This window comes from Anguilla rostrata, chromosome 12, assembly GCF_018555375.3.
Source record: "Anguilla rostrata isolate EN2019 chromosome 12, ASM1855537v3, whole genome shotgun sequence".
Classification (NCBI taxonomy): Eukaryota; Metazoa; Chordata; class Actinopteri; order Anguilliformes; family Anguillidae; genus Anguilla; species Anguilla rostrata.
Genome location: NC_057944.1, coordinates 19,591,186 through 19,615,825, shown reverse-complemented (window position 1 = coordinate 19,615,825; position 24,640 = coordinate 19,591,186). Strand labels below are relative to the sequence as shown.

Below are 24,640 nucleotides of genomic sequence, written 5' to 3'. Positions count from 1 at the left end.
TAATACATATGACTCACAAAGCACCTGTAGTGGGTGAAAATGCACATGCAACAGCACTACCAGAGGAAGAGTGTACTGTCTGCATCATGCATATTTAAATTGCATTAACTACATATAGTACATTTCAGCAGCAAAATTACTTTCATGGAAACGACACTCAAGGCCTGTTGGATTCACATTATGAAATTACCACCCACAGTATGCAGGAGTCTTTTAAGAAAACCTGAAATCAGGTGGTGATGAGGATCTTTCATTCAAGGCTGTCACTCTGCTGAGTCATACAAAACTACAATTGCTGGATGACAAATGTGGTATTGAGCCTGTCCCGTCATTTGTTTTCTGCTATAATTTAGAAGGCGATTTCATTTCGGAGACAGATATTTAAACTCCAATAACCAATAAACAGTTACTTTAATAAAAAATCTATTGAAAATGCTCCAGTTCTATGAAATGAGATGGTACATTGTTCCAAGAAATATTTATTGGTCTGTAAACTGGTCATTCAGATGATCTCATCCTTGACTCAGTGGATCCTCCTTTCAATCATTATTACCATTATTTGTTCAGCAAAGTTAAATTAATCCCTTATTAAATGACATGCAATTTCCAATTAATGTAAGTGAATGAGCGCATGGCCAACTTAAAAAAAAGGTGGAAGTAAAACCATACTTTTACTTCATTTTTGTACATTCAAAGACAGCTTTACAGCAATACCCCCTTTTCTGAGCAAAAAAAAAAAAAAAAAAAAACTGAAGTTGAAATGAAATTTGGTGTGACTCTCCAAAAAATATCTTTTGAAGGTTGAACTGATGGTCAAAATGCATGACATTATTGCTCTTGTGAACTATTCTTGCTAGCTATATGCCTGTGGTTGCTTGGTAACTTGATTTGCATTAAAACTAGTCAATTAGCTGTTAATATGACGGATAGTGTTTGTGTTTGTGGCTTTTGGGAAAGAAGCAGACGGAACTCAGTGTTTGAAATGGTTATTTATTACTTAATGTGTAATGATTCCGTTTCATTTTTCTCAGTTGAGCAGGTAACGCATGATAAGAAAACATTTTGGAGATAAAATAATATATAAAATGTCTTTTGAAGTATTTTTTTGTCTGTCCTGACAAACTTGGATATTTCAATGTTTCAACTGTTTCTACAGAAGCTGGTTATACATGCCTACAGACAATCTGCAGGCTATGTATAGGAACAAAATACGTTACTGTAACATTAATGCACACTTTTCTGGAATCATTTCTTTGTATGGAATATCAAGCCGTTTGAATTAACCACAAGTGAATATTGGTGAGGGGAGGAAGTCAGCTCATCCAGTGCTAATGTGTAGCACCGAAAAGTATAATAGTGGCAGCCATTTTATACCAGCATGCTCACCGCACATCAGCTAATGTAGATGCAGAGGGAATTATTGAGCCAATCAAACCATTTTCTGTGTCTCAAACCACACGTCTACACCCACACTCACATCAAAGACACCAAATCCCTTTATGATACATCCATCACATTCCTGATCCCTGGATTAATCATTTGGACTCAGAATGACTGTAATGATTATTTATTCAGAACACACACGTGCACACATGTACATAAAGGCCAACTTGCACACACACTCACACACACACATGCACACTTACACATACACACTCCCAGAGATGAAACAAAAATTAATTCAAAAAGAGATCCTGAAATCATAGCAGGGGCATATCTTCTTCCTTTTTAACTGGAAAAAAAAATTATGTAACATCAACATACAGTATATATATGTGCCTATTCTTTACCAAATAGCGTATAGGGGGATAGACCCCCTTTTCACATTGTTTGAACTACTTAATTGCCTTTGTTTATGCTTTGCCCCAGATATACAACAAATGTTTTCAATGACAAATAACAGCAGGCTCTAAGTGTGTCAAGAAAGTGGTGCTTGTAATCTTATGTGTGCATGTACAGACACGTACACATGCAGTAGGTGCACACACATTGCTGTAAGAGCATTCTTTACCACACGCACACACGCATGTACATGCACACACTTATGCACACACACAAATACAGAGAGGAGGTTTTACTGATCATTGTTTGCCTCCTTACTGTTCCCCTGCAGATGTGACCCTGCAGCCAACCCCAGCATTGACCTATCGGACCCTTGGTGGTATCTTGGACTTCTACATGGTGATGGGGCCCACCCCTGAGCTGGTGGTACAGCAGTATACTGCCGTGAGTCCTCCGACGTCCGTCTCACTCAGGTCCCACACTCAAAACACTGACCCCTGGCCTATGAGAAGAGCAGAAGGCTCAATGTGTGCATATACATGTCTCTGTGTGTGTTTGTGTGTGCGCATGTACCACAGGATGAAGGCCTTCTAATGCCTATCACACTCACACAGACATGCACACACACACCTGGACATTCCGCAGTTTGAGTGACGTGAGGGAAATTTCCTGAGGCAAATTTATTACCTTCACATTGCCCATTGTAACTGCAACACGCCAGCTCTATCATTATCCTACTTATACAATGGCTAAACTATAAACTTTGACGAGCAATAACTAGACTAGCTAGCCTACTCTTTACAGTCATTCATGGACTGTAGCAAGTACAGCTGACACTGTAGCAAGTATGGTATTGTAACAGTTGGCTAGCTAGCTTTTACATATTTCCATTTGATTCATCAACTAAATAATTTTTATATAATTTAGAAGGGTGATAAAAGTTTTTTAGCCAGACATATATGGAAAAATAATGCACACATCCCAGCCAATCAGAATTGAGTATTGAACCAAGTCATCGCTTATTGGTTTTCTGGGTGTGCAACATTGGTAAGTTAACAATAAAATATTTTGTATGATATCTGACAATGTGACTGTGTTTATTGGCACCATATGCAATTAACACTTTATGATGACAAATTATTATTTTTTATGATAAAAACATTGGTATTGATTTTCTTTGTTATGCGCTCATGCATTTTCTATACAACCAGTGGTGCCCCCTGGGCCAGATGCCTTCTAAAAAATAGATTCTTCCCCATGCCAGTAATTGATTTGGAATTGAGCACATTATGGGATCACTCGAGCAGTGAAACAATTAAAATCACCATCCCTAGTATGTTTTTTCATGAAACTAGTAAAAAGAGGAGTTTATTGGATTATTTGGTTTGCTTGTCTGTTTCTGTCTAACAGCTCATTGGCCGTCCAGTTATGCCAGCATACTGGGCACTCGGGTTCCAGCTCTGTCGCTACGGATACGAAAATGACACGGAAATTTCACAACTTTACGAAGATATGAGGAAAGCTGAAATTCCCTATGTAAGCTCCTGACTATAACAGGTTTACGTCATTCAATCCCTATCATCGCCATGAAAACGCATTTAACAACATGTATCATTCAGGCACAGAGGTTTCTGATAAAAATCCTTTGCAGTGATAGTGTTCCTCAATAACTTGACTCTGGCCCTGACACTGTCTGACCTGTCTGCTGTTTTCATGGTGAGAGAGCCACATTTCAGTGGTGGCTCATTAAAATGCCACCCTTCCAGGGTTCTCCTTCTAGCCACTCAATGTCAAAAATTCACATTCCCAAGCAGCATAAATAGGACTTGAAGTATTTTCAAATCAAACTCAGGAACCCTCTTGTGTAGAGTCTGACTGACTGGTGCGTTTGAATAATAATTGATGGCGATGCACTAAGCAGATCGTTCAGCTGGTGGATACTCTGTTTACATAAACAGATAATTGAACCCTGTGACCTTTCACTCGTACAGGACGTCCAATATGCGGACATTGACTACATGGAGAGGCAGCTGGATTTTGTCCTGGATAAAAATTTCAAGGGATTACCTGCACTGGTGGACCAAATGAGAAACGAGGGCATGAAATTCATTTTCATTCTGGTACATTTCCTTTGGTCACCACAAACCAGAGCTCATGCATTCAAGTTTATGAAAACTGTCCAATATTTTGCCATATGAATCATTGTTCCTTTCCATTTTTAAAGCGATTTACAGTTAAATGTAAAAATATTGGTACAGTGTAATAATAATAATAATAGATTATGTATTATTGATAACAATAATAATAATAATAATAATAACAATAATAATAATAATAATAATAATTATTATTATTATATTAATACATTTTTAACAGTGATTTATGAAAATATTGCAGAAAGAGTGACCAGTGTAATGGGTGCATCAATGAAATGAAGTGTGCAAGTGACAGTCAGTTATAAATGATGTAACACCAGGAACAATGTGCAAGTAACAATGGCCCAGAACAAGGCTGGGATGAAGGGAAATCAAATGAGCTATTAATTCTCATGCTTAGACATAATTGTCTGTGTTCTTTCATTCTACACTCCCTTCCTACTTTACATTTGATATGAGCAAGTTTTATATTTCAATGGTAATATAGAAGTGATGTACTTTATGAATATCCTTACCGACATGCAAATGAGCAATAATTTTCAGAGTCACTGTCCACATATCATCCACATATAGATGAAAACAGGGCTATAGCTCCTCACATTTGAGCTCTTCCTTCCTTGTCTGTTTTAGGACCCCGCAATCTCGGGCAACGAGACGGCATACCCCGCTTTTGAGCGAGGAGTCCAGGATGACGTTTTCATCAAATGGCCGGCTGAGATAAGCAACGATATTGTCTGGGGGAAGGTACTGAAAGGCATGCTTCAGGCATTCATCCTTTTTGAAATTAACATAAAATCTATTTTAAAAATAACAATAAAACTAATGCAGACGTGTTTGATGCTACAGCCCATCTCTCACTGCATTTTAGGTCTGGCCTGACTATCCCAATGTCACTGTGAATAATACTTTAGACTGGGACACTCAAGTGGAGGTATGCCTACACTGACTGGATCTTACCATCCTCCAATTCTTGGAGACTTGCCTTTTTCTCAAGTTCTTTTTTTCACTTCCTTACCTCTGTTTTCCCAGCGCTACAGAGCTTATGCTGCCTTCCCAGACTTCTTCCGCAGCAGGACAGCAACATGGTGGCACAGAGAGATTGAGGAATTCTACAACAAAACAATGAAGTTTGATGGTCTATGGATCGTGAGTGTTGTTTAAACAAACAGTGATAATGTGACTTCAGTTTCTTCCAATCATCTCCTTAGTTTTTATGAGATACAAAAAAATATTAATGGTTCAGGAAATTTATGCCATTTATACTTTAAGGTAGTGACAATAATTTAACTTCGATGTAATCCATAAATTGGTATTATATATTAAATTGCGCATAATGAGTGACCTACTATTGTAGTTTTATTTGATTGTTGTTTTAATGCACAATAGCAGTCTCATCTATGATCAAACCACAGATCCTACAGGGTCCCAATGTAGGAGGATCCAAGCTGTGCCCTCTCACTGATTGCATTCTATAGACTTCCACTACATTATGCATGTGAAGCAGACAGCATTAACTAGCGCTAAAACATTACTTGTCTATTTAACTGTTTACATGGCATGTAACTTCAAAGGAATGACCTAAGTGGTCTTTCCAGAATGGGAACCCCAGTAAACCTGCTTACTTTTGTCTGCTGCATATATGCATACTGTATATATGGTTAGCAGCTGTACTGAGAAGACATTTGTAAATTTACAATGTTGATTTTATTGATTTTATTTTTTTGGTCTGAAGGACATGAATGAGCCAGCGAGTTTTGTCCATGGTACCGTCGGTGGACAATGTTTGGGAAACCCCATCTATGACTTCCCGTCTTACATGCCCCGTAAGACCACAGCCGTTGTTAAAGGAACTGTACATTTTATGTATTTATTTATTTATTTATTTTTGTGATTTTTTTCAAAAATATATTCCCTTTGCTTCATTTTTCATATACCAGCTCTGGAATCCAAGCACATGGGACTTAGGCACAAGACACTGTGCATGAACAGTCAGCAGTTCCTTCCTGACGGCACTCCGGTCAAGCACTACGATGTCCACAACCTGTACGGCTGGTCGCACACAAAGCCCACTTATGAGTGAGTACAGGGCTCAGGGGGATATGGCTGATCTGTGGACATAAAACTAGTTGTATTTGTCATTGACAATGCACTACTTCTTAACCAATTTCTTTAGAAAGAAGCTTGCTGGAAGGGAATCTACGGAACAAGTGCCTGTGAAGAATTGTCTTTATTTCTCCCTCCGGTTCCACTCTCCCTTCTTTCGAATTACTTCCGTCCACCAAGTTATTAATCCTGGTGTGTTTTTTTTTTTTTTTCATGACCCAGTGCCTTGTTGAAAGTCACCGGGGAGAGAGGGATCGTGGTGACCCGATCAACATACCCCTCGAGTGGGAAGTGGGCAGGTCACTGGCTTGGAGACAACAATGCCAGCTGGGACCAGCTGGCCAAGTCCATTATTGGTATGGGAACATTATTTTTCCATCATTAAACCAATTGTAAACCGTGTGTCTGTAAACTGTAAACTATGTGTCTTCGTCTCTCTGCATGTGGGTGGCTTGGTGAAGCTAACAATGTCTTCGTTTAAATATTTCTCAAATGCAAGTCATATTAAGTCTTCTTGCAAAATCACTGATGTTAACTAAAGTCATTTTCTTTTTCCATTTCTTAGGAATGATGGAGTTCAGTTTGTTTGGCATCTCCTATGTAAGTCAGAGTTTCTTATTTCTATGTTCTTTCAGAATAGATAGTGGTATTTGGATGAATATAGATAATACAGATATTTCCCCCACAGAATGTCATTGATATGGTTCCATTCTTTGTGCATTCACAATTACAGACTGGTGCTGATATCTGTGGCTTCTTCAATGAACCTACTTATGACATGTGTCTTCGCTGGATGCAGTTGGGAGCATTCTACCCTTATTCCCGAAATCACAACGGACTAGGGAACCCAGTAAGTGTGGAATCAAATTTGTTGTTTTAATGAAGGGGCGGGCAGCTTGGAGAAGTTCAAGCTCGAATCCCAATGGGATAAGAACTGGTTCCTAAGCTTATATTTGCGATCTGAAGCCAGCATATTTGGTTCATTTGTACTCATGTCTAGGAAAGGAATGTGGCCAGCATAAAAACATACAAACCTCATTACAGACTATGGTCATTACTGTACCACAGACCCATCCTAAATGTTGCCCAGATGCATATGGGTGACCTAAAATACTGATGCATAATACAAATTAATGAACTAATTGCTTATGCCACATGTGCTAAAGTTGTGCATTGAGGAAATGTTCATTTAGACAGGAGAGGGGCTTCTCAGTGCCCTTTGGGGATTTTAGTTGTAACATTAATTTGGTTTGAACATTAATTGCTGAGTAAACTCGTTCATTCAGGGGTCATTGTGGATAAATTGACTGCTTCAGGGATTTTATGAGACTTTTATAAGGTTTTTTTTTTTTTTTTTAAGTAAGGATTTTATGAGGACTTTACTGTAATATAAATAGTGCCCAAAATAAATATGAATTGATAACTGGAACAAATCCTGCACAGAGTGAGACATGATATCACTTATTCACATACAATAGAAGACTATAATTTTCAGTTAATAACGTTATTAACTGAAAACTTTCTAAAATTATAGGTTTATATTTTGACTACAGACCTTCAGAATAGAACAGGTGGGAAATACTGTTAACATTAGTTTCATGAAAAGATTTTAGTTACTAGTTTATATAAAGAAAGTTATTTGGACCTCTTAACCCTTTAGGGATAATTGGCATACTTGTGATAGCTTATTTGGAAGAGTTGCAGTTTTTTTTTAGACATTGATGAATTGTTAAAGTACATCCCTTCCACACTTGTGGCTGAGAATGGAAAGATTTAGCAAAACAACACTGTTGTATGCATGCATGTAAACACAATGTATGGCAGCCTGTTTGCAAGTGGTGCTAAAGAAGATTCACCGATTGAACATCCATACTAATGTATGCATTCACTCTTCTGCATCATAAAGGATATACTCTGAATGTAAAAGTAATCAGTGTAAACAGCCTTGGAGTGAGGCATTGGATATACCTGCTGAGGGGAGGCGGGCCATAATGTATATGCTCGAGAGCGGAGGTGGGGTTTACTTTCTTTAATTGAGCTATGCAGGTAGATCCTTTTTCCCTCAGTCAGGAACTCTAACAATGCGATGCGCATTTCAATTGAAATGGGTGAACCATGCTAAGCTGAGTGTTTTACTTGCAGTTTACAAGATTGGCGCCTTCAATAAAACCAGGGTGTGACTCAGACAACCCTTCTGGGTTTTGGCTGGACACACAAGCTACAAGGTCAAAGTACCACTGTAGTTTTGAGAATTGTGGACCAGTCATTAGTGATGTTATCTTACTATGCAGTAGCCTGTTGGTTTTCAGGTATTCGCTGTGGCACTCCATTAGAATCTGACCTTTTAGGAGTGTTGGAACACATCTAAAAATCCAATAAGTCTCCTGCAAGAATCGATGTGGCATTGCTAAATTTCCTTGTTGAAATACGACATGACTTCATTGCTGATGGGAAGCGACCGCAAAATTGAATTTTCAAGGTGAATCCACCACCCGACCACCCTTCCCCTCCCCATTCGCTTCTAGTCATATCATAAAGGCCTGCGAATGGATGTGTATACAATGGGTAAAATAAACAAACACAAGTAAGGATGGAGAACTGAATCAGCATTGCCCACAGGGTGGGGTGGTTCTGAGGTTACTTACAAGCATTGATTGATTACCAGTCTCTGATCGGGCTGACTGCCAGACTAAATACTGTGTTATAGACTGAATTAGAAAAAGGAAAAAGAGGAAACAACAAAAATACAAGTCCTTACAAGCACAAAGCTAGTAAAGCAGACTGTGGGTCAGCTGGGTCATTAACGTAGTGCCTCTGTGTACACTTGGACACCTCGCTCCGTGGTTTGCCCTCGTTTATGTCCTGGTCTAATTGTCCTTCTGACAGCTGATCGGTCATTAGCTTTAATATGGAAATTTGAGGAGTGCTTTTTTAGATTTATTTATTTTAGAAGGGCTGGAAAAAGAAAATGTAAAAAGAAAAAATAAATACATTTTAAAAACTGAGCAAAAGTCATGCATAGCACAGAAAAAGAAAAAGAGAGAGAGAGAGCTGAGTGATGTTTTGTGTTCTTCAGCTCTCTTACATCTCAGAAATAAAACAAGAACCGTGATAGGAAGGCATTCATAGCTGTTGAGCAATCATGACATGAGGATAATGGAGACAGAGCAATACATTTGTAATAATTTAGCATTCAGCTTTCTCCAGAGAACTATGTTAAAGGGACAGTTCACTTCCTGGTATTTTTTATATTGGCCTACTTCAGTTTTAGTGTATGTATTCAGTTGTCCCAAACTGGACCGTTTGTGTGCAGTCAAGTATATTTCAGATACTTACAGAAGTTTCCAATGACCTGTGGGCTTTTTTAATGCCTGTTATAGGGGCATGTATAAGTTTGTGGGTTAAAAAATAAAAAAAAAGTGATGTTATGTTTCCAGAGGCTGCACATATGAAGACATTCTTTTTATTTTTTTACAATTATAAATGTAAATATTATACAGCCTGTGGAAACAATTTATATTTATTTATTTATCATCATGATAAAATCAATCATGTGAACATTAATCAACTGGAACTGTTATGTAGTAAGTACTGTTTCTTCCTTTTGATTTTATTATTATTTTTTGACTAATAATGGTGATATGTTGGTATGCTTGTCTGTCTTTTAACAGTGACATTCTATGCACACTTTCTTTCACTGTTACCAGCCCGGGGACAACAGATGAAATTTAGCTTGGCAGCTAATTCTGGGAGAGCCAGGTGGCTGCCCACTGTCCTTATCAAATAAACAAATAAATAATATTTGTCTTTATATGGACCTGGTGCTTATATCCTTCAGCACCAGGGTTTCAGGTTGCATATTCCAAAATACTATTCAGGTAATATACACACAGTTGTTTCTCTAATTGTGAATAAATGCTATAACATAAACGTGTCCATATTTACAGCCTCTGGAAACATAATGTCGCTGTAATAATGTGCTTCAGAATTAGTATTTTCCTGCTTAAAACCACAAACTTGGAAATAGCCCTATACCAGCCAGTATATGAAACCCGCAATTTATGAGAAACTAAGTTTCTAAGGTATCTAAAATACCCTTCATCGCACACAAAAACTGAATGTACTGAATCAAAAACACACACTAAAACCAAAACAATATATATTAATTAAGTTTAGAAGCAATAAAACACATTTCAAAATGAACTGAGAGCTGAAAATGGTTTGAAGAAGTCTGACCTTAGGAAGGCCAGGAAGCGTATTGAGAAGTGCCTTCATATAATGGTGCTGATCTTTTAGAAATGGCTTATTTTCTCCACACAATAAAAGCATTCCTGTGTTAAGTGAAATGGCTACCTGCCGCTTTTCAAACACTTCCTCCTTTGCTCTCATCCTGTATTGATTGGAGACTGCTGTTAATTTTGGTAGCATATTGATATATGGAGGTAAACCGAGGCTTTCAAAGGTCTCTTTGACTCCACTGTGCTCACAGATCTCACTCTGCTCAGGGTGGAGAGCTCTCGTCTTTCATTTGTTCTTTTATTTTTTTTATGGTTTGATAAAGATATAAACTGAGAAAAGCACACCGTTGACTTTGGTACAATTGCATACTTTTTATTGCTGCTTAATGATGAATTGAGACAATGAAGCTGGCGTTGGTTTTCAGGCAAAAAAAAATTAATAAAAATAAAAACTAACTTTTTTGTAAACAAAAAAATGTCAGTTCACACCTTTTTTTCAGCCTTTGTCGGATATGTGAAAAAAGGAGGTGTGAAAAGCCGGGGTAATTGAGATCAGTAAACAAAGTTTGGGTGTAACGGTGGATGAACACAAAGCTCCTGGACCTGCTTTGAGCTGAGGTGATTATCAGACACCTGCTCCTTCATTACCTGGCTAATAACAATGAGATGGTGAAGGGCAAACAAATGGAATGTGACTCAAAGAACAGGAAAGGCCATCTAATTACCCTTCAGCGTCACTTCATTTTCACTCATGCTTTTGCCTGGGAGTGAGTAATAGAAGGCATCTGCTAATGATAATAATAATAATAATAATAATAATAAACAACGTCCTAAGCAGCGCAGTTAGCAGGAGCAGAGGTAGAGTTGAGAAATATGTGGCTGATCTATAAGTACTTAACACAGTTTGAAGAGAATTTTATTACATATCGAATCAAATTTTAAAACCAATGTAAATGTTCATCCTTGGGGATTCCATTTTAAAATATGCCCATTGAATTATATTTCCTTGGCTACTTCTGCCTGGTGTCACACTGACTCCCAAGGTGGTTTGTTAGTTGCATGTAGAGACACGTGTTTTATCTCCCAGTATGTGGATACAGAAAGCTAAAAATTGACCGCATTTGTTTTCTCCGGGGGATTTATGTGGCTGAATTACGTGGAAGTAGCACTCCTGAGGAAATCTGGGTATGCATTAGAAAGGTCTTGACCACAGCTCTGCTTTAAAAATCCATTTCCCAAGGTTCTCGAGTTCAGAGTCTATCCTGAGTTACTCTATGTATAAAAAGGAACAAGGCTGAAATAACATCTCCATATGAAAAATCTCCAGGGTGAATCATTCTTTAAAAAAAGGTATGACCCCATTTTCTGCAATTATAGTTAGTTTTTCCTAGATATCACATCTAGAAAAATATGAATGTTTTTTTTTTTTTTTCGTTACAAAGGAATGATTCATATGGCTTTTTAATGTGAATAACCAATACATTAAAATAAAAAGATGTCTTGATTGCAAAGTATTTACCCCTTTATGTTTAAAATGCATAAAACATTAGAAATGTTAAAACTTCCTTTTATGTGGCATCACAATAGTGGTCTGTGGTAGCATTTTACAAACAGCTGGTCTGTCTATGAATTAAACAGGGAATCAGTGTGTGCCATTTGTTCTGTTCTCTTGATTGAGATTTATTTCGCTGTTCATGTTGCCATCCACCAATCAGGGCATCTGTGCAGTGGAGAGCTCCAGGCATTCTGCATTATTGCGGTTTAACTTATTCAGGAGCTGGGCCTCTGTAGAGGATGGAGGCCGAGGCATTTAATGACAGAACCCAAACATCTAAGAAGGCAGTCCAGCTTGTATTTCCCATCTCGGTTTTCAAGTTGGGTCTTATGTTGGACTTTCCTATCCGTCTGCAGACTTCTTTGATGATGTAAAAATGACAGAGGAGATACTACAGAAGACGTCAAACAGCTGAATGAAACAGGCACCGTGCCCATATGTCATGTGTGCATATGCTTGTCTGTGTGACAGAGACAAGACCCTGTGGCCTGGGACGCAGAATTTGCGGCTGCTTCGAGGGACGTCTTGAACATCCGCTACACGCTGCTGCCCTACCTCTACACCCTCATGTTCCAAGCCCACAGCGAGGGCAGCACTGTGGTCAGGCCTCTGCTACACGAGTGAGTGAGGGAGCCGGCGCTCTGCTGGAGACACTGGAGTAATCACACACTGACACTGCGCTGTCCTCAGATTAATCACTCGCACTGTTCACTCCTCACATTTAGTGCATGGTGAAATGATAGCTTTCTGCTTTAACCAGCCTTACGAAGAGCTTCTTCTTATTCTTCGTTTAATTAACTCTTTTCATATTCCTTCCATAAAAGACTTAGCCCTGTGGTTTATTTTCTGCTGGCTTTGTCCTTTATACATGAGCTTTTGTTTTTACAGATTGGGTGACTCTTCTCTCTTCCTCTTTTCCCTCATTTCCTCTCCTGGTATTTTTTCACCCAGCTATTTTTGTTCCAGTGTTCTGCCTTACCTTCTGCACCTCTCACATTGCATTTTCCATCCTTCTTCCTCCGTCTCTTCTTCCTTTCGGTCTCCTCCTTCACACTGCTCTGCTGATCTTTTCCATTGCTGCCCTGGTTGTTTGGTTCTTTGCGTTCACTGACACCACAGGGCTCTCTCCTCTTGCTCAGGTTCGTGGATGACCGTATCACATGGAGCATTTACGAGCAGTTCCTCTGGGGTCCTGCCCTGCTCATAAGTCCGGCTTTATATCCGGTGAGAACGCACGCACTCATGTGTACATTAATAAATGATACCTCCATGCTCATGTCTACAGTACTCATGCTGAATGTAAACTGCACATTGTATCACAATTGCCCGTGTGTTTCATCATAGAAGATGTATTGGGAGGTGCATTTGAAATCCCTCAGGTCGTGATTGACATCATAGCCTTTGAATGTGGAAGGGCTGGAAAGGTTTCTTGTAATCTTTCTCCTTGAATTTCATTCTCAGAATATCACAGTGGTGAAGGGTTACATGCCAGATGCCCGCTGGTATAACTATCATACAGTAAGTCTATACACATTAACGGCATCCTATAGTAAAGAATTATCGCTCTCTACATTTACTTTATATTTTATTTCTAAAATTTCTTGAGCTGTTGCGGAATTTGCCTGCAGAGTACAACAATGTCAAACCATCTTTGTTTCCCTCAGGCGAAAGACATAGGACAGAGGCGCATGTGGGTGAACATGGATACCCCCCTGAATCAGATCAACCTCCATGTGCGAGGAGGGCACATCCTTCCCTGGCAGAAACCAGAGAACAACACGCAATACAGGTCACTCCAACCGCACGAGTTTTAGCGGTAGCATTTCCCCTTTCATTAAAAACAATGTGTCACGAGGCACAGAGGAAACCCAACAGCACATATGTGCAGTTAACTCATCCTGAATTGTGGGCTTGTGGTGGTAGTGAGGAGCAGGTGGTCAATACACTGTGATTCATGCTGTGTATCATTTTTAAGCACTATTTTTTTATTGCATATATCCTGGAGCATGAAGTATTGGCTGCACTTCAAGTAATGCGCAATCCCCAATGTGAATATTAATAGCGGACTCTCTCTGTTTTAGTGTGGGTTTGCAAACGAAAGACCCTTGTATCGTTTTCACAAAAAACTGTAATGAACCCCAGTGGGTTTTCTGCTCACACTTGTTCTGTGCTTAAACTTTCCAGTCGGAACAACCCCCTAGGCCTGATCGTTGCCCTGAGCGATGCTGGAGATGCACAAGGCTCTTTCTTCTGGGACGATGGGAAAAGCATTGGTATGTGTCCAGCATAGTCTGGATGATCATTTGTTTAAGTCAAATTGATATGAGTTTTTACACATAATATGACCCAATTATTTGTCTTTTACAATTATTTACTCAAATAAGCATGACTGTGTTGTTGCATTGTTGCCCTTTGAAGTTTCTGTAATTTCAGTAAAACTACAACATTTGCTCTTTAGGAAAGCCCCTGTACATTTCACCCTTTTCAAAACATGCAGTGTCACTGCATTGGTTGTGAAATGTACAATGAGAATTTTTTATGCTTGAAACCTGTTAATCAGTTTGAAATGGGCTTGAGCTGAAAGGACACTGAATTAGCACATTAATTAGATATTGTCAAAATAATAACTATATCAGCGATGCTGCCTCTCTCAGATTGTATACATGCGTTAAGAGCTAGGCGATTTACCACAACAAGAATTATCGAATGCAATAACAGTCTTATTGCCAGAATATTGTGTATTACCTGTCTTTTCATCTTTTTTCTTTTTACTTATACCTGAAGCCGTAGTAAACAACCAAACTAAAGAGGCTTCCAGTTAAAAAAAAACCCATAACCACTGTTATCGGTTGGTTGTTGACAAGACAGCCAATCAACAGCAAGGTCGTATAGCTTGTGATGTGCTTTTGTGAATCACATGGATGCTGCAAGGACTTGCTGCTGTTTGGCTGTCTTATGGTCACCCAATAGATAACAGTGGTGACGTCTTTCCCGGAAGTATTTCACGTGACCCCTGAAGCATGCATATTTAATAACGCATCAGGTATAATTTAAGAGAAAAAGACAAAAAGAAAAGCGATACACCCCATGGTGGTGACGACCCATACTGCCATCCTCTCTCACTCTCTGCATTTCTTTTTTTCAGACACGTATGGAAACAAACAATATCTCCTGGTCTCTTTCAATGCCAGCCAGGTACGTTCTGTAAAAATGGCCACTGTAAATTTAAATGGTTTTGTATGGTAGTGCAGAAGTCACCGTGATATTGTGAAAACTTTCCCAGACTTTTATCAGAATACCAACAAATTAGTATTGCCGTATTAAATCTAGCTAATCCCGCTCTTTGTATGCTTCTGTTGCAAGTGTCACAATGAAATTGTCACATTTATTGGATGTTATTGTGAGTTGGCATATTATGATGAGAGCAGAGCAAGCTGAGTAGGAAAGGAATTTCAGCCCGCGCCTGTTAAATGCTAGCTATCCTTTGTGTTATTCTCCTGACGACAGTGGGAAAGCACGTGATGTTAGCTGGGAGATGCGTTGTAGTCTATATCTGTGTCCGACTATCTCTGTTGATGTAGTATCTAGCAGATAAAATGATGTTAGTCAGGCTAGTTTCTCTAACAAGCAGCCAGCTAGACATGTGTTCACCAGTATGCAAGCCTAGTAACATTAATTCCCTAGACTATGTCCCTGAATATTATAATTTGTCATTCCTCCTTACCTGAAGCTCAAGACCTCGTCAGTCTGTTGTACGCCCACTTTCTCTCTTGAGCATGTAATGATCGCTGTACAAGGAAGGCTGGCTGCTGTTTTGAGACTTTTGTTGACATATTATTTACACGCCTCTCTCGCAGACTGTCTTTCAGTGGCAACCAGGGTGTCAACTATTGGGGTTGAGAGGGGGCGGATGCTCAGTTGGCTCAATCTGAGTGACAAACCAGGCTGAATAAAAATAACTTTCTCCCTCTTCGTCCCAAAAGCATTTTTTACTGTCCCCTGGACGTCGAGACGCCGGGACACCGTTAGTCTCGAGCACTGTGCTGGAGTCAGTAAGGCTGTATGCGGCCTCTCTTCTGTTTCAGAGCTCCCTGGTGAACAACGTGACGCACGACGGACTTGCCCCTGCTGACAGACTGGTACTGGGAGAAGTGAAAGTCTGGGGGGCTCGGACGCAAGTGAAAACAGTGACGGTGCAGATTAGATCAGAGCCACCTATCCCTGTTACCACCTTCACTCATAACCCAACCACACAGGTGAGCCTACAATACCTCTGACACCTTACCTTATTATAAGGCATAGGGTCAGATTTAAGATAGGATTATGCCTGCTTTTTGAGTGAAAATGTAGTTGCTGCAAGGTTAAAATATCTATGCCAGATTTGTTAAATAGTCACAATAGGTCAAAATCGCTGTTAGGATGTGATTTGTGAGGATTACACAACTTTTCTTTTGATACATTGCTAAATCTGTTCATGCATTCATATCCCTAGGGTGAACACACAAAAAGATGGTGGAGATTTTGTAAATTAGGCCAATTACGTGTTGTCTAATTTATCAAAGCTTACTTCTCTGACTCTCTGCCTTACATGTGGATTTTAATAACTCCTGAAAGCAGCTGGCAATTTGCTGAGCGTAGATAAAAACAATAAGACAGGAGAGGGACATTTGTTCAAGAATCACTTTCAGTTACCTGAACATCAGACTGAAGTGATACAGCCAGACTGCAAAGCCAAACAATAATCACATAGTAGATGATATAAAAGAGGAACTTTTTCCTTAAAAAAAAAAAAAGTTCCTGCCCAGCTATGTTGAAGTTTCTCAGTTTTACATTTCCTTTGACCAAATATTATCAAGGTAGCCTATACAATTTCAGCGATTTCACAGTTCTTATTTTATACTACGCTGTCTAAGGTGCTGGATGGTTCCAGCAATTTACAGATATTATTTTTTTTCTTCAAATCAATTACATTTTCAGGAATACTATTAAAATGATTTTTTGTTTCATTGAAAGCATGCATGGTTTTTATTGTCTGTTATCAGCTAGCAGGTAGTTAAAAATTGTCTTGTAGTGTGCGTGTCTTCACTAGAGTATAGATTAATACCCAGTTTTACTTTCCCTCTGCAGACTGGTCCTGTCACATGTTCAGCCATGTCTATTCTTTCCACCTCCATGACGTGCTCATTTTTTTTTACAGGGATTGTTCCACCTGTTTTTCAATAGTCTTTGCTCAGTTGGACCACTGTATTTTGCCTGCAATAAGTTGTAGGAAACTTTAGTGTGCACTGCCTAAAATCATGCCATCTTTGCTTTACAAAAAGCCACAAAAAATGTATGGTTAACAAATATTTTACCAAGCTAGCTTAATGCCAGAAAGCAAAATTCTTAAGATATTTGTGGCCAGACTATGCATGCACAAGTAACGTTATAGCCTATCATTTTCAAACTGCAAAGCACACAAACCAACTGGTTGGGTACTGTAGGCTTGGACCCTCGCAACTACAGATCCATAGTCAGCTGTCCGTAGCGAGAGACCCCTTAATATTAAGGATTCTGTACTACCATACTGAACCGCTAATATTAAGCATCTCTGGCTTGTAATGAAGGCATCCACACTATGGGGTAGTGGAAGGTACCATTCAGGAGCTGGAGCTCTTCAATTGGCCATATCCCAGCACAATTTACTGGTTGTAATGTTATTTTCAGGCAAGAAATATTACGCAAGCACTCAAACATTTGAAATGTGTTCAAGCTTTTTTGCTTCTGAACCACAGTTCCGTAATCTGATCTGAAGCCATTTTCTGTGAAGAACTAAGCTTCCGGAAGAAGGTTATCACCCCTTCCGGTTTGCCTACCTGGAAATGTTCCATAGGCCTATGTAGCAATGATTCAATTTTCTTAGTGAATCTTTAGCATGGGCATGTCCTATAGTATCTTTCTTATTCTATATAGGTACACTGTAGTTTAAAGACAGTGGGAAATGACATGGAATAAATATCACAGTTGAGTATTTTGCTTTGACTTTGACCTCGATCCTACTATTCAGCTTGATGGACAAGCAGTTGACCTTCAACAGCCAGTAAACATCAGCTTTGTGTGGAAAAAGAGATGGTCATATATTTTTGTTTACATAATATTTATTTATTTATTTGTGGATGGGGGGAAAAGTTTTGTATAACTTGTGCTCCAACATAATTCTATATATTAACGCCCCCTAGTATATTTCTACCAAAACTTGAAATAGGCACTCTGGCCCGCATTGATCTTGAACTTTTGTTTGCAAGCTATAAGTTACATTATGATTTAAGGTGGCATTTGGAATAGACTCTAAATACCTTTGTTGCAGAGCTGTGACATTGTACTTGTGGGAATGTACTGTAATCTCAGTCCATCATAAGGGTCCTTTCTTTCTGACAAAGAAGAAAAAAAACTTCCAAATCTGTTAGGATATACGGTATATTTACTGGCATTAGTTCAAACTCTGAATCTGTGATTTAATCATGCTATTGGACTGATTTCTGTTTTCTTTCAGGAGCTGGTTGTGGATTTAACAACATTATCTGTCTCTGTGGAGCAGCCCTTCAAACTAAATTTCACATAACACCATAACCAAACTGCTTAATCATTCCACATGTGGATAATGCAAGAATAACCAATTGTAAATAATAATAAAATAACAATAATGAAACTGAAATTGAAATGAAAATGCATTTATGGAATCCTTGAAAAACATTCAGAATTAAAATGTGCAATGTTTTAATGTAAAATAATTTAATATAAATTATTGTATAAATGTAAAAATATAGCACCCAATATAAAAATAAATTCAAGTTTTGTTGTCTAACAGCTTGTAACTTTCATGAACTTGAATTAAATTTTTATTTCTATTACAAAAATGTCTCATTGTTTCATTGGGCTGGTGAGGTTTCGATTGGCTAATTAAATGTCTCAACTTGTGTTGGCAAGCTTTATAGACAAAACTGCATGGGCTGTGGCAATGAACAAAACAAGGATGAAAAATTGCAAGGCTATCAAATAGAAAACTGGAACAAGAACCCATGAAAAGCCACACAATCAGGGGATGCAATTACCTGCATCTGTCTATTTGTCAAAAGGGTGAGGTTTACGCACCATTGAACATAGATATAATGATACAATAATCAATTATTCATACTGCAGTAAAGATAATGGTATCAATTTAGCAATGGGGAATTTAATTGATTTCTGCTCTAATTGGCAATCATCATTTAGTTTTTTTTTGGATGGAGGATGGGAGAGGGGTACTGTAAGTGGAGCACAGTGAGGTGCTAATGATCATGGAAATGCAGCAGAAGAGATGATTCAAAGAACACCAGAACAGGTTCAATAGTAGAATAACACTTATTATAATACATCTTAATATATAAAATTTATTAAATTACTGCAGCTGCACATCTCAGGACATGAAAGCACTTTATATTGTGCAATGATGCCAATGGACCATTGTTAAGCTCTCTTAGTTGTAGGCTAGCCGCTAGCTTAGCTTGTAAGCATGGCCATACAGTTTGCTTGGGGAGCTTGAAAAACCGATACTCATTATTCAAAGAGTTTGGGTGAGGTAATGTGATTTCTTCACGTTTATAAAACCAGAATTAAAAAAGGAAAAAAAAAGTGTAGGCTGTTGGTAAAACAAAACCAAACCTCATTCACAAATGAAACACTCAGATTATGAGGCACACCTGTTTGCTCCAAGGTAACGTTAGCTGCACCTAATCTCGCCACACTTTTAATACTAGAAAGGCCACTTTAAAATGTTCCATCCCCTGCGGCATCAGGCTTGTCCAGCATCTCAGCATCAATTTCTCCATCCACGGCAACTTAATTTCATAATGATTATAAAACCATGTGTTGCAAAACTATTTTTTTGAAATAAAGAACACTACTGAATAAATTCCAACATTATTTCTAAAATGGAGAAAGAGAGAGCACACACACCAACACAAAATCAAGTAAACGTCTTCACCCTTCCCCCTCACAGGTTCCGGGCGAAAACAAACTAAAACAACAAATTAAAATATCCAAGACAAAAGAAAGTAAAAACAAGCAACCGCTTTCCAGCCTGCCACTCGTAGCTGGCCAACTTTGCAGCTGACCACTTTCTTTCTTTGTCGTGTAGTGTGCAGAAAAACGAAATTCAAAACTTGTTTTCTCAGCATGTGCTCCCTGGCTCAGCCCTGAACTGTGGCGAGGAACACACTTTTAAGCACCTGGGCTGATTAGTTAATTCAGACCAGGTGCGCATGCTCTCTCCACCAGCCGGCACAGCCATGACCAATCTACTTCTCCACTGGGCTGCCAAAGATATTTATTCATTTGACTGCTTTTTTATTGATTGTATTATCTATTTAATTGTTTATTTTTACTTCTATTATCAATATATTTCATTGCTTATTTATTTCATTATCAATTAATTTCTTTCATTGTTTTTTTTTAATTTATTGATTTATCAATGTAATCAATTTAATTTAGTCACATTTGGTCTTCCATAGCTAATTACTGAGATGACAGACAACCAATGCCTACAGTGCAAATACAAATACAAAAAAACAAAAAAAACAATTGCAAGTAGCCATATGATTGTTGTTTACACTGTGATCATTTTGTTTCTTTAGTGAGGAGAGTCATGCAGTGGCTTAAGAAAGAGCCCTACTCAGTCATGCAAGCTTATTCTTGAACTGGTTTAGTGAAAAACTTTTCAGAAATAAATCACCTACTGTCCCTTTTAGGTGAATTTCTACAGTAGGATACACCTTTGTTTGGCTTTTCACAAATATTTAGCCTGCATTTAAAAATAAAAAGTTTGCAATTTAGATGACACATTACAAAATTGTAATAAAAAAAATAATTGATTATAACAATATACTCTATAGGCTATTTTATTAAATGTCTACTGAAATTGAATAATCTGCAGTTGTGGGCAAATGCTTTACCATTTTGTGATGTATGGAAAAACTGAGCATCCACAAATAAAATAAAAAGTTAGCAGATTTAGTTATTAGTAATGCACTGTATGCTTATGCTCTCACAGATTCGTTTACACTCCCTGTTACCGCCAATAATTAAATATCATGGCATTCTCACTTTTTTGTCATTTCTATTTTTCTTTTTTCCCACTTGTTTTTCCCTCTTTTCTCTCACATAGTAACATCACACCATAAATGTAGCCTTTTAACACTGCGTGTTGCGGGGGCGTGTGAGATTGACAGCGTTGATAGCGTGCTAAACTATCTTCTTAGCCCCTGTCCTCCCCTCCCTCCCCTTCTATCTTTCTCCCAGCCTATCTGTAATCTTTGAGTTAATGCAGTGACTTCTTTTGTTATCAGTCCCCGTGTACAATCTTCTGCATTTATAGTTAAGGTAATACAGTGGGGATGTTCACCCTAAAGCCGGTATTATTTACCTGTCGCTCTATTTTTACTGCCTCTCTGAGGAAGGGGTTCAATCCAAGGGAGTGTCAAGGGACACATCTGCTGTCCAAATAAAGTAATTAATGTTGATTACCCCAGACTTCCATCACTGACATATAGAAGGCATAGACTTTTATGTTTATTTCATTTTGTCTGAGAAAAAAAATTGAGATTGGCATTGGCATCTAATTGGCATTGCTTCCTATTCTACATTATTCATCTTGGCAGACAACTGATTTTTGACTCCAGAAAACAATGGCAGTTTGTTTTCTGTGTAAACCTTGTGAACACAAGGACAAAAGAGGAAAAACACAGTGCCACTTTCAGTGTGCAGATAGCTGATATTGGATGAGAGCCTTTTATCTGTTTCTGCATAGCAGTACAGTATAACCGAGTCATCAAGGGGATTGCCAACATACAGTATGTAACATAATGTAATCTTTCAAATAGTCCTCTGATAAGTTCAGTTTTGGGGTTTGAGAGTGGGATGGGAGGGGGATGCATTACATATTCCTGGGAAGACAATTTTCAGATCTATTGGGAGTGGGGGGGAGACCATTAAGAAAGTTAAACTGTCCAAGAAAATGTCATGTTGCTTTCAATTCTTTGATAACTGCGTCAGTTCCTTTTTGCAGAAACAAGATAGGAACATACCCTTGAGCCTCCGGGGTAATAAAGCAGTAAAGTAACAGTTTGCTTTGCTTAACATATCACATTCACACATCTTGCACAGCATGCTAAATATTGTTTTACTCTGACAAGCTAATACACATATCTGTGAAGTTAAGGCCATGCATTATTCATGTTGTGACATCTAGAGTATAATAGAATCTGCAGTTTGTCTTAAACTAATGCCTGCGTTCAACAAGGAAACTCAACACCATCTTGAATAGAAACATATACTTAGCAAACAACCAAAATGCACACTTACTGTAAGACATGTTTCCATACCCTTGAAAGAGTAATAAATACTAATTCAAGTTTTGAGTTCTATAGCCAAGTATCCTGTCTCTATTTGATACATCACATTAGTCCTATAGTGAAGACAATCTAAAATCTAAATAAGTCATACCACTGCATTTTGTGCAAAAAATAAATAAATAAAAATAGTAATTTGGTGCCACCCACAGGTAAAAAGTTTCAATTAGTTTCACAAGGAGCCAAGCCCACACCAGTGATGTAGAAGTAGGTGAAAACCAACTGCTACAAGCAACCTACTTCTACTAGCAAGTCAAAGCCCCATTTCTGCCCCTCTTCTTGATTGATGGGTAAGTATTTTGTATTCATACGAAGTGGCCAAAATGAGGCTGAAGCTCACTTCCTTGTCTTGTTGAAAGACGTTGCTCACTAGCACCAGTGTGGTTGGCTCCAGGATAGGTGTTTCAGCCACCTGTTTCAATGTAAGTGAATGGTAACAATACAGTCAAAGGATGTTGTCGCAATAGGTGTTTTTTCTTTGTCTAATGTCTCACCGCGTGCCGATTTATTAAGTTATTGTGTTTGCTCATTTCAAATTGCCTACAGTCGAGCTGTGACAGCCTGGACAGTTAATTTCCCTCTAGATTTGTTAGAAGTTCTTTTTAGTCTTTCCTTGTACCGACCCACGTTAATTTTCTGTATCATTATTTAGCTCTATAGTTGGCATTTTAGCAGTTATTTTAGTAGTTAGTAGTAACATTAGTATTTTTCAGTTCATTCATTGTTAAGATTTAGGTAGTTAGACTTGTTTGTATAATTACACATAGCTTTTCCAATTGTAATGTTAGTCTTTCCTAATTGCAGTATTTTCCTATTGTAAGTTTCATTTGCAGCAAATGGGCTAAGTCTATTTTAGCTGAGTTCACTTGTCCGTGGCTGTCAGAGCTCCACAAAGTTACTCACAAAATTGTGTCGTTAAGAATAAGATTGCTTCTGCAATTGAATTTTCAAAGTGAAAATTTGATCATAATTTAGTTGGTGTGGTTGCTTACCGGCGGAGTAAATAAGATAAAAGATTTTGACAGAATGACAGAGTTGGATCATTCGACTACTCGGTAACTGCATGAGGACAACACTCAATTCGATACCTTGGATAACTTTGCTGATCTTTAGGAAACAACGATTCAAAGTCATTTGCGGACAAAATAAAATCGTACATACAGCTATCTTGATCTACGGTTGCCCATTATTCAAAACAGTGACAAACATAGGATTGTCTTTCTTTCCTTATTTCCTTCTTTGACATGCTAAGGATTGTTTTCCCCCTGGCTGGCTCTGACTATGTGCCTGTGTCGCGTGTGTTACTGACTGTTCTGTCACTGCTCCTTCCTTCCCCCTCCCGTCTGTGCTCTTACTGTTTACCCCAGTTTGCATCTTTTAAAACTGAAGTAGGTGGAGACAGGCCAAAAGCTGTTAATGCTGTACCATTTACTGTGATGAGACTCGGATTGATAATTTTAAAAATATAATAGCATCAGGTAATATTTGCACTTTTGGCTTCACTTGTTACGGTAGAGCAAAGCGTGCATTGAGGAATGATAACAATATTTTCTGAAGAGCGAGTGGTAATTTGACATTTGAAATCCAGCGTGTTCCATGACTGCTTTATTCTCCCATAAAGACATATTTCAATGTACAATACTTGCCAGGCACTCTCATTCAGGACCCTAGGATGGATGTCTCTTTGTTAACACAGGGTCCTTTTATGCAGCTGGATATTTACTGAAGCCATTCAGTTTTATCTTGCTCGACATCCCAGCAGCCCTCCTGGGAATCAAACGCACAACCAGCAAGCCCAGTTAAACATCATCACTCTGCCAAGTGGTCAGTTCTGTGTTGTGTGCAGAATAAGTACAAGTCACTGTGGATGAGAAGATATGCTAATCACATAAAGAGACTAATGATGCTTTGGGCAGGGTGAAGAGGGCATAAGGATGTGGGTAATTGATAACGGTTCGGGAATGAGAATGCAGCACTTGACCTCTTCAACCACACAGTCAGGACCACATCATGAGAAAGCCTTTTATGTTTCGCAAATCATAACACTCAGGGAAACTGAAACGAGCAATGTGGAATGGATTAAAGTAATTACATTTGGTAGGACTATGTTCAAACATATTAAATAAAGCCTTCAAAATGTAAAACATTTGTGATGTGGCATGCTTGTGAGTAACCTGTTCCTCTTTCCCCTGAGTAACAACTAAGCTATATCATGGGGGAACATTTTTTTTAGCATACAAATGTTGTTCCATCATTATAAGACACACAAAACCAATGAGAAAATGTATAAGCACTGTGCTGCTAAACTTAATAGTATAGCTTCACACTAGAGAGAAAGGCTGTGTAAGATGGAGTTTGATGTGGTGCTCCTATCTAAATGAC

General features: G+C 38.4%; 1 protein-coding gene across 2 annotated transcripts in view; it reads left to right on the top strand.

Moving 5' to 3' along the window:
- Positions 1-18,701, top strand: part of si (sucrase-isomaltase) — a 54,336-nt gene extending 35,635 nt beyond the window's left edge. For both annotated transcript variants that reach the window (XM_064302266.1, XM_064302265.1), the window contains exons 30-48: positions 2,114-2,226; positions 3,193-3,318; positions 3,774-3,902; positions 4,569-4,682; positions 4,807-4,869; positions 4,968-5,084; positions 5,671-5,761; positions 5,876-6,014; positions 6,264-6,397; positions 6,607-6,641; positions 6,775-6,891; positions 12,306-12,454; positions 12,974-13,058; positions 13,296-13,352; positions 13,499-13,623; positions 14,019-14,107; positions 14,980-15,029; positions 15,920-16,090; positions 18,367-18,701. In XM_064302266.1, coding sequence (XP_064158336.1) covers positions 2,114-2,226; positions 3,193-3,318; positions 3,774-3,902; positions 4,569-4,682; positions 4,807-4,869; positions 4,968-5,084; positions 5,671-5,761; positions 5,876-6,014; positions 6,264-6,397; positions 6,607-6,641; positions 6,775-6,891; positions 12,306-12,454; positions 12,974-13,058; positions 13,296-13,352; positions 13,499-13,623; positions 14,019-14,107; positions 14,980-15,029; positions 15,920-16,090; positions 18,367-18,435 — 1,973 coding nt within the window. In that variant the 3' untranslated portion in view covers positions 18,436-18,701. The remainder of the gene's footprint in view (positions 1-2,113; positions 2,227-3,192; positions 3,319-3,773; positions 3,903-4,568; positions 4,683-4,806; positions 4,870-4,967; positions 5,085-5,670; positions 5,762-5,875; positions 6,015-6,263; positions 6,398-6,606; positions 6,642-6,774; positions 6,892-12,305; positions 12,455-12,973; positions 13,059-13,295; positions 13,353-13,498; positions 13,624-14,018; positions 14,108-14,979; positions 15,030-15,919; positions 16,091-18,366) is intronic.
- Positions 18,702-24,640: the final 5,939 nt, after the last annotated feature.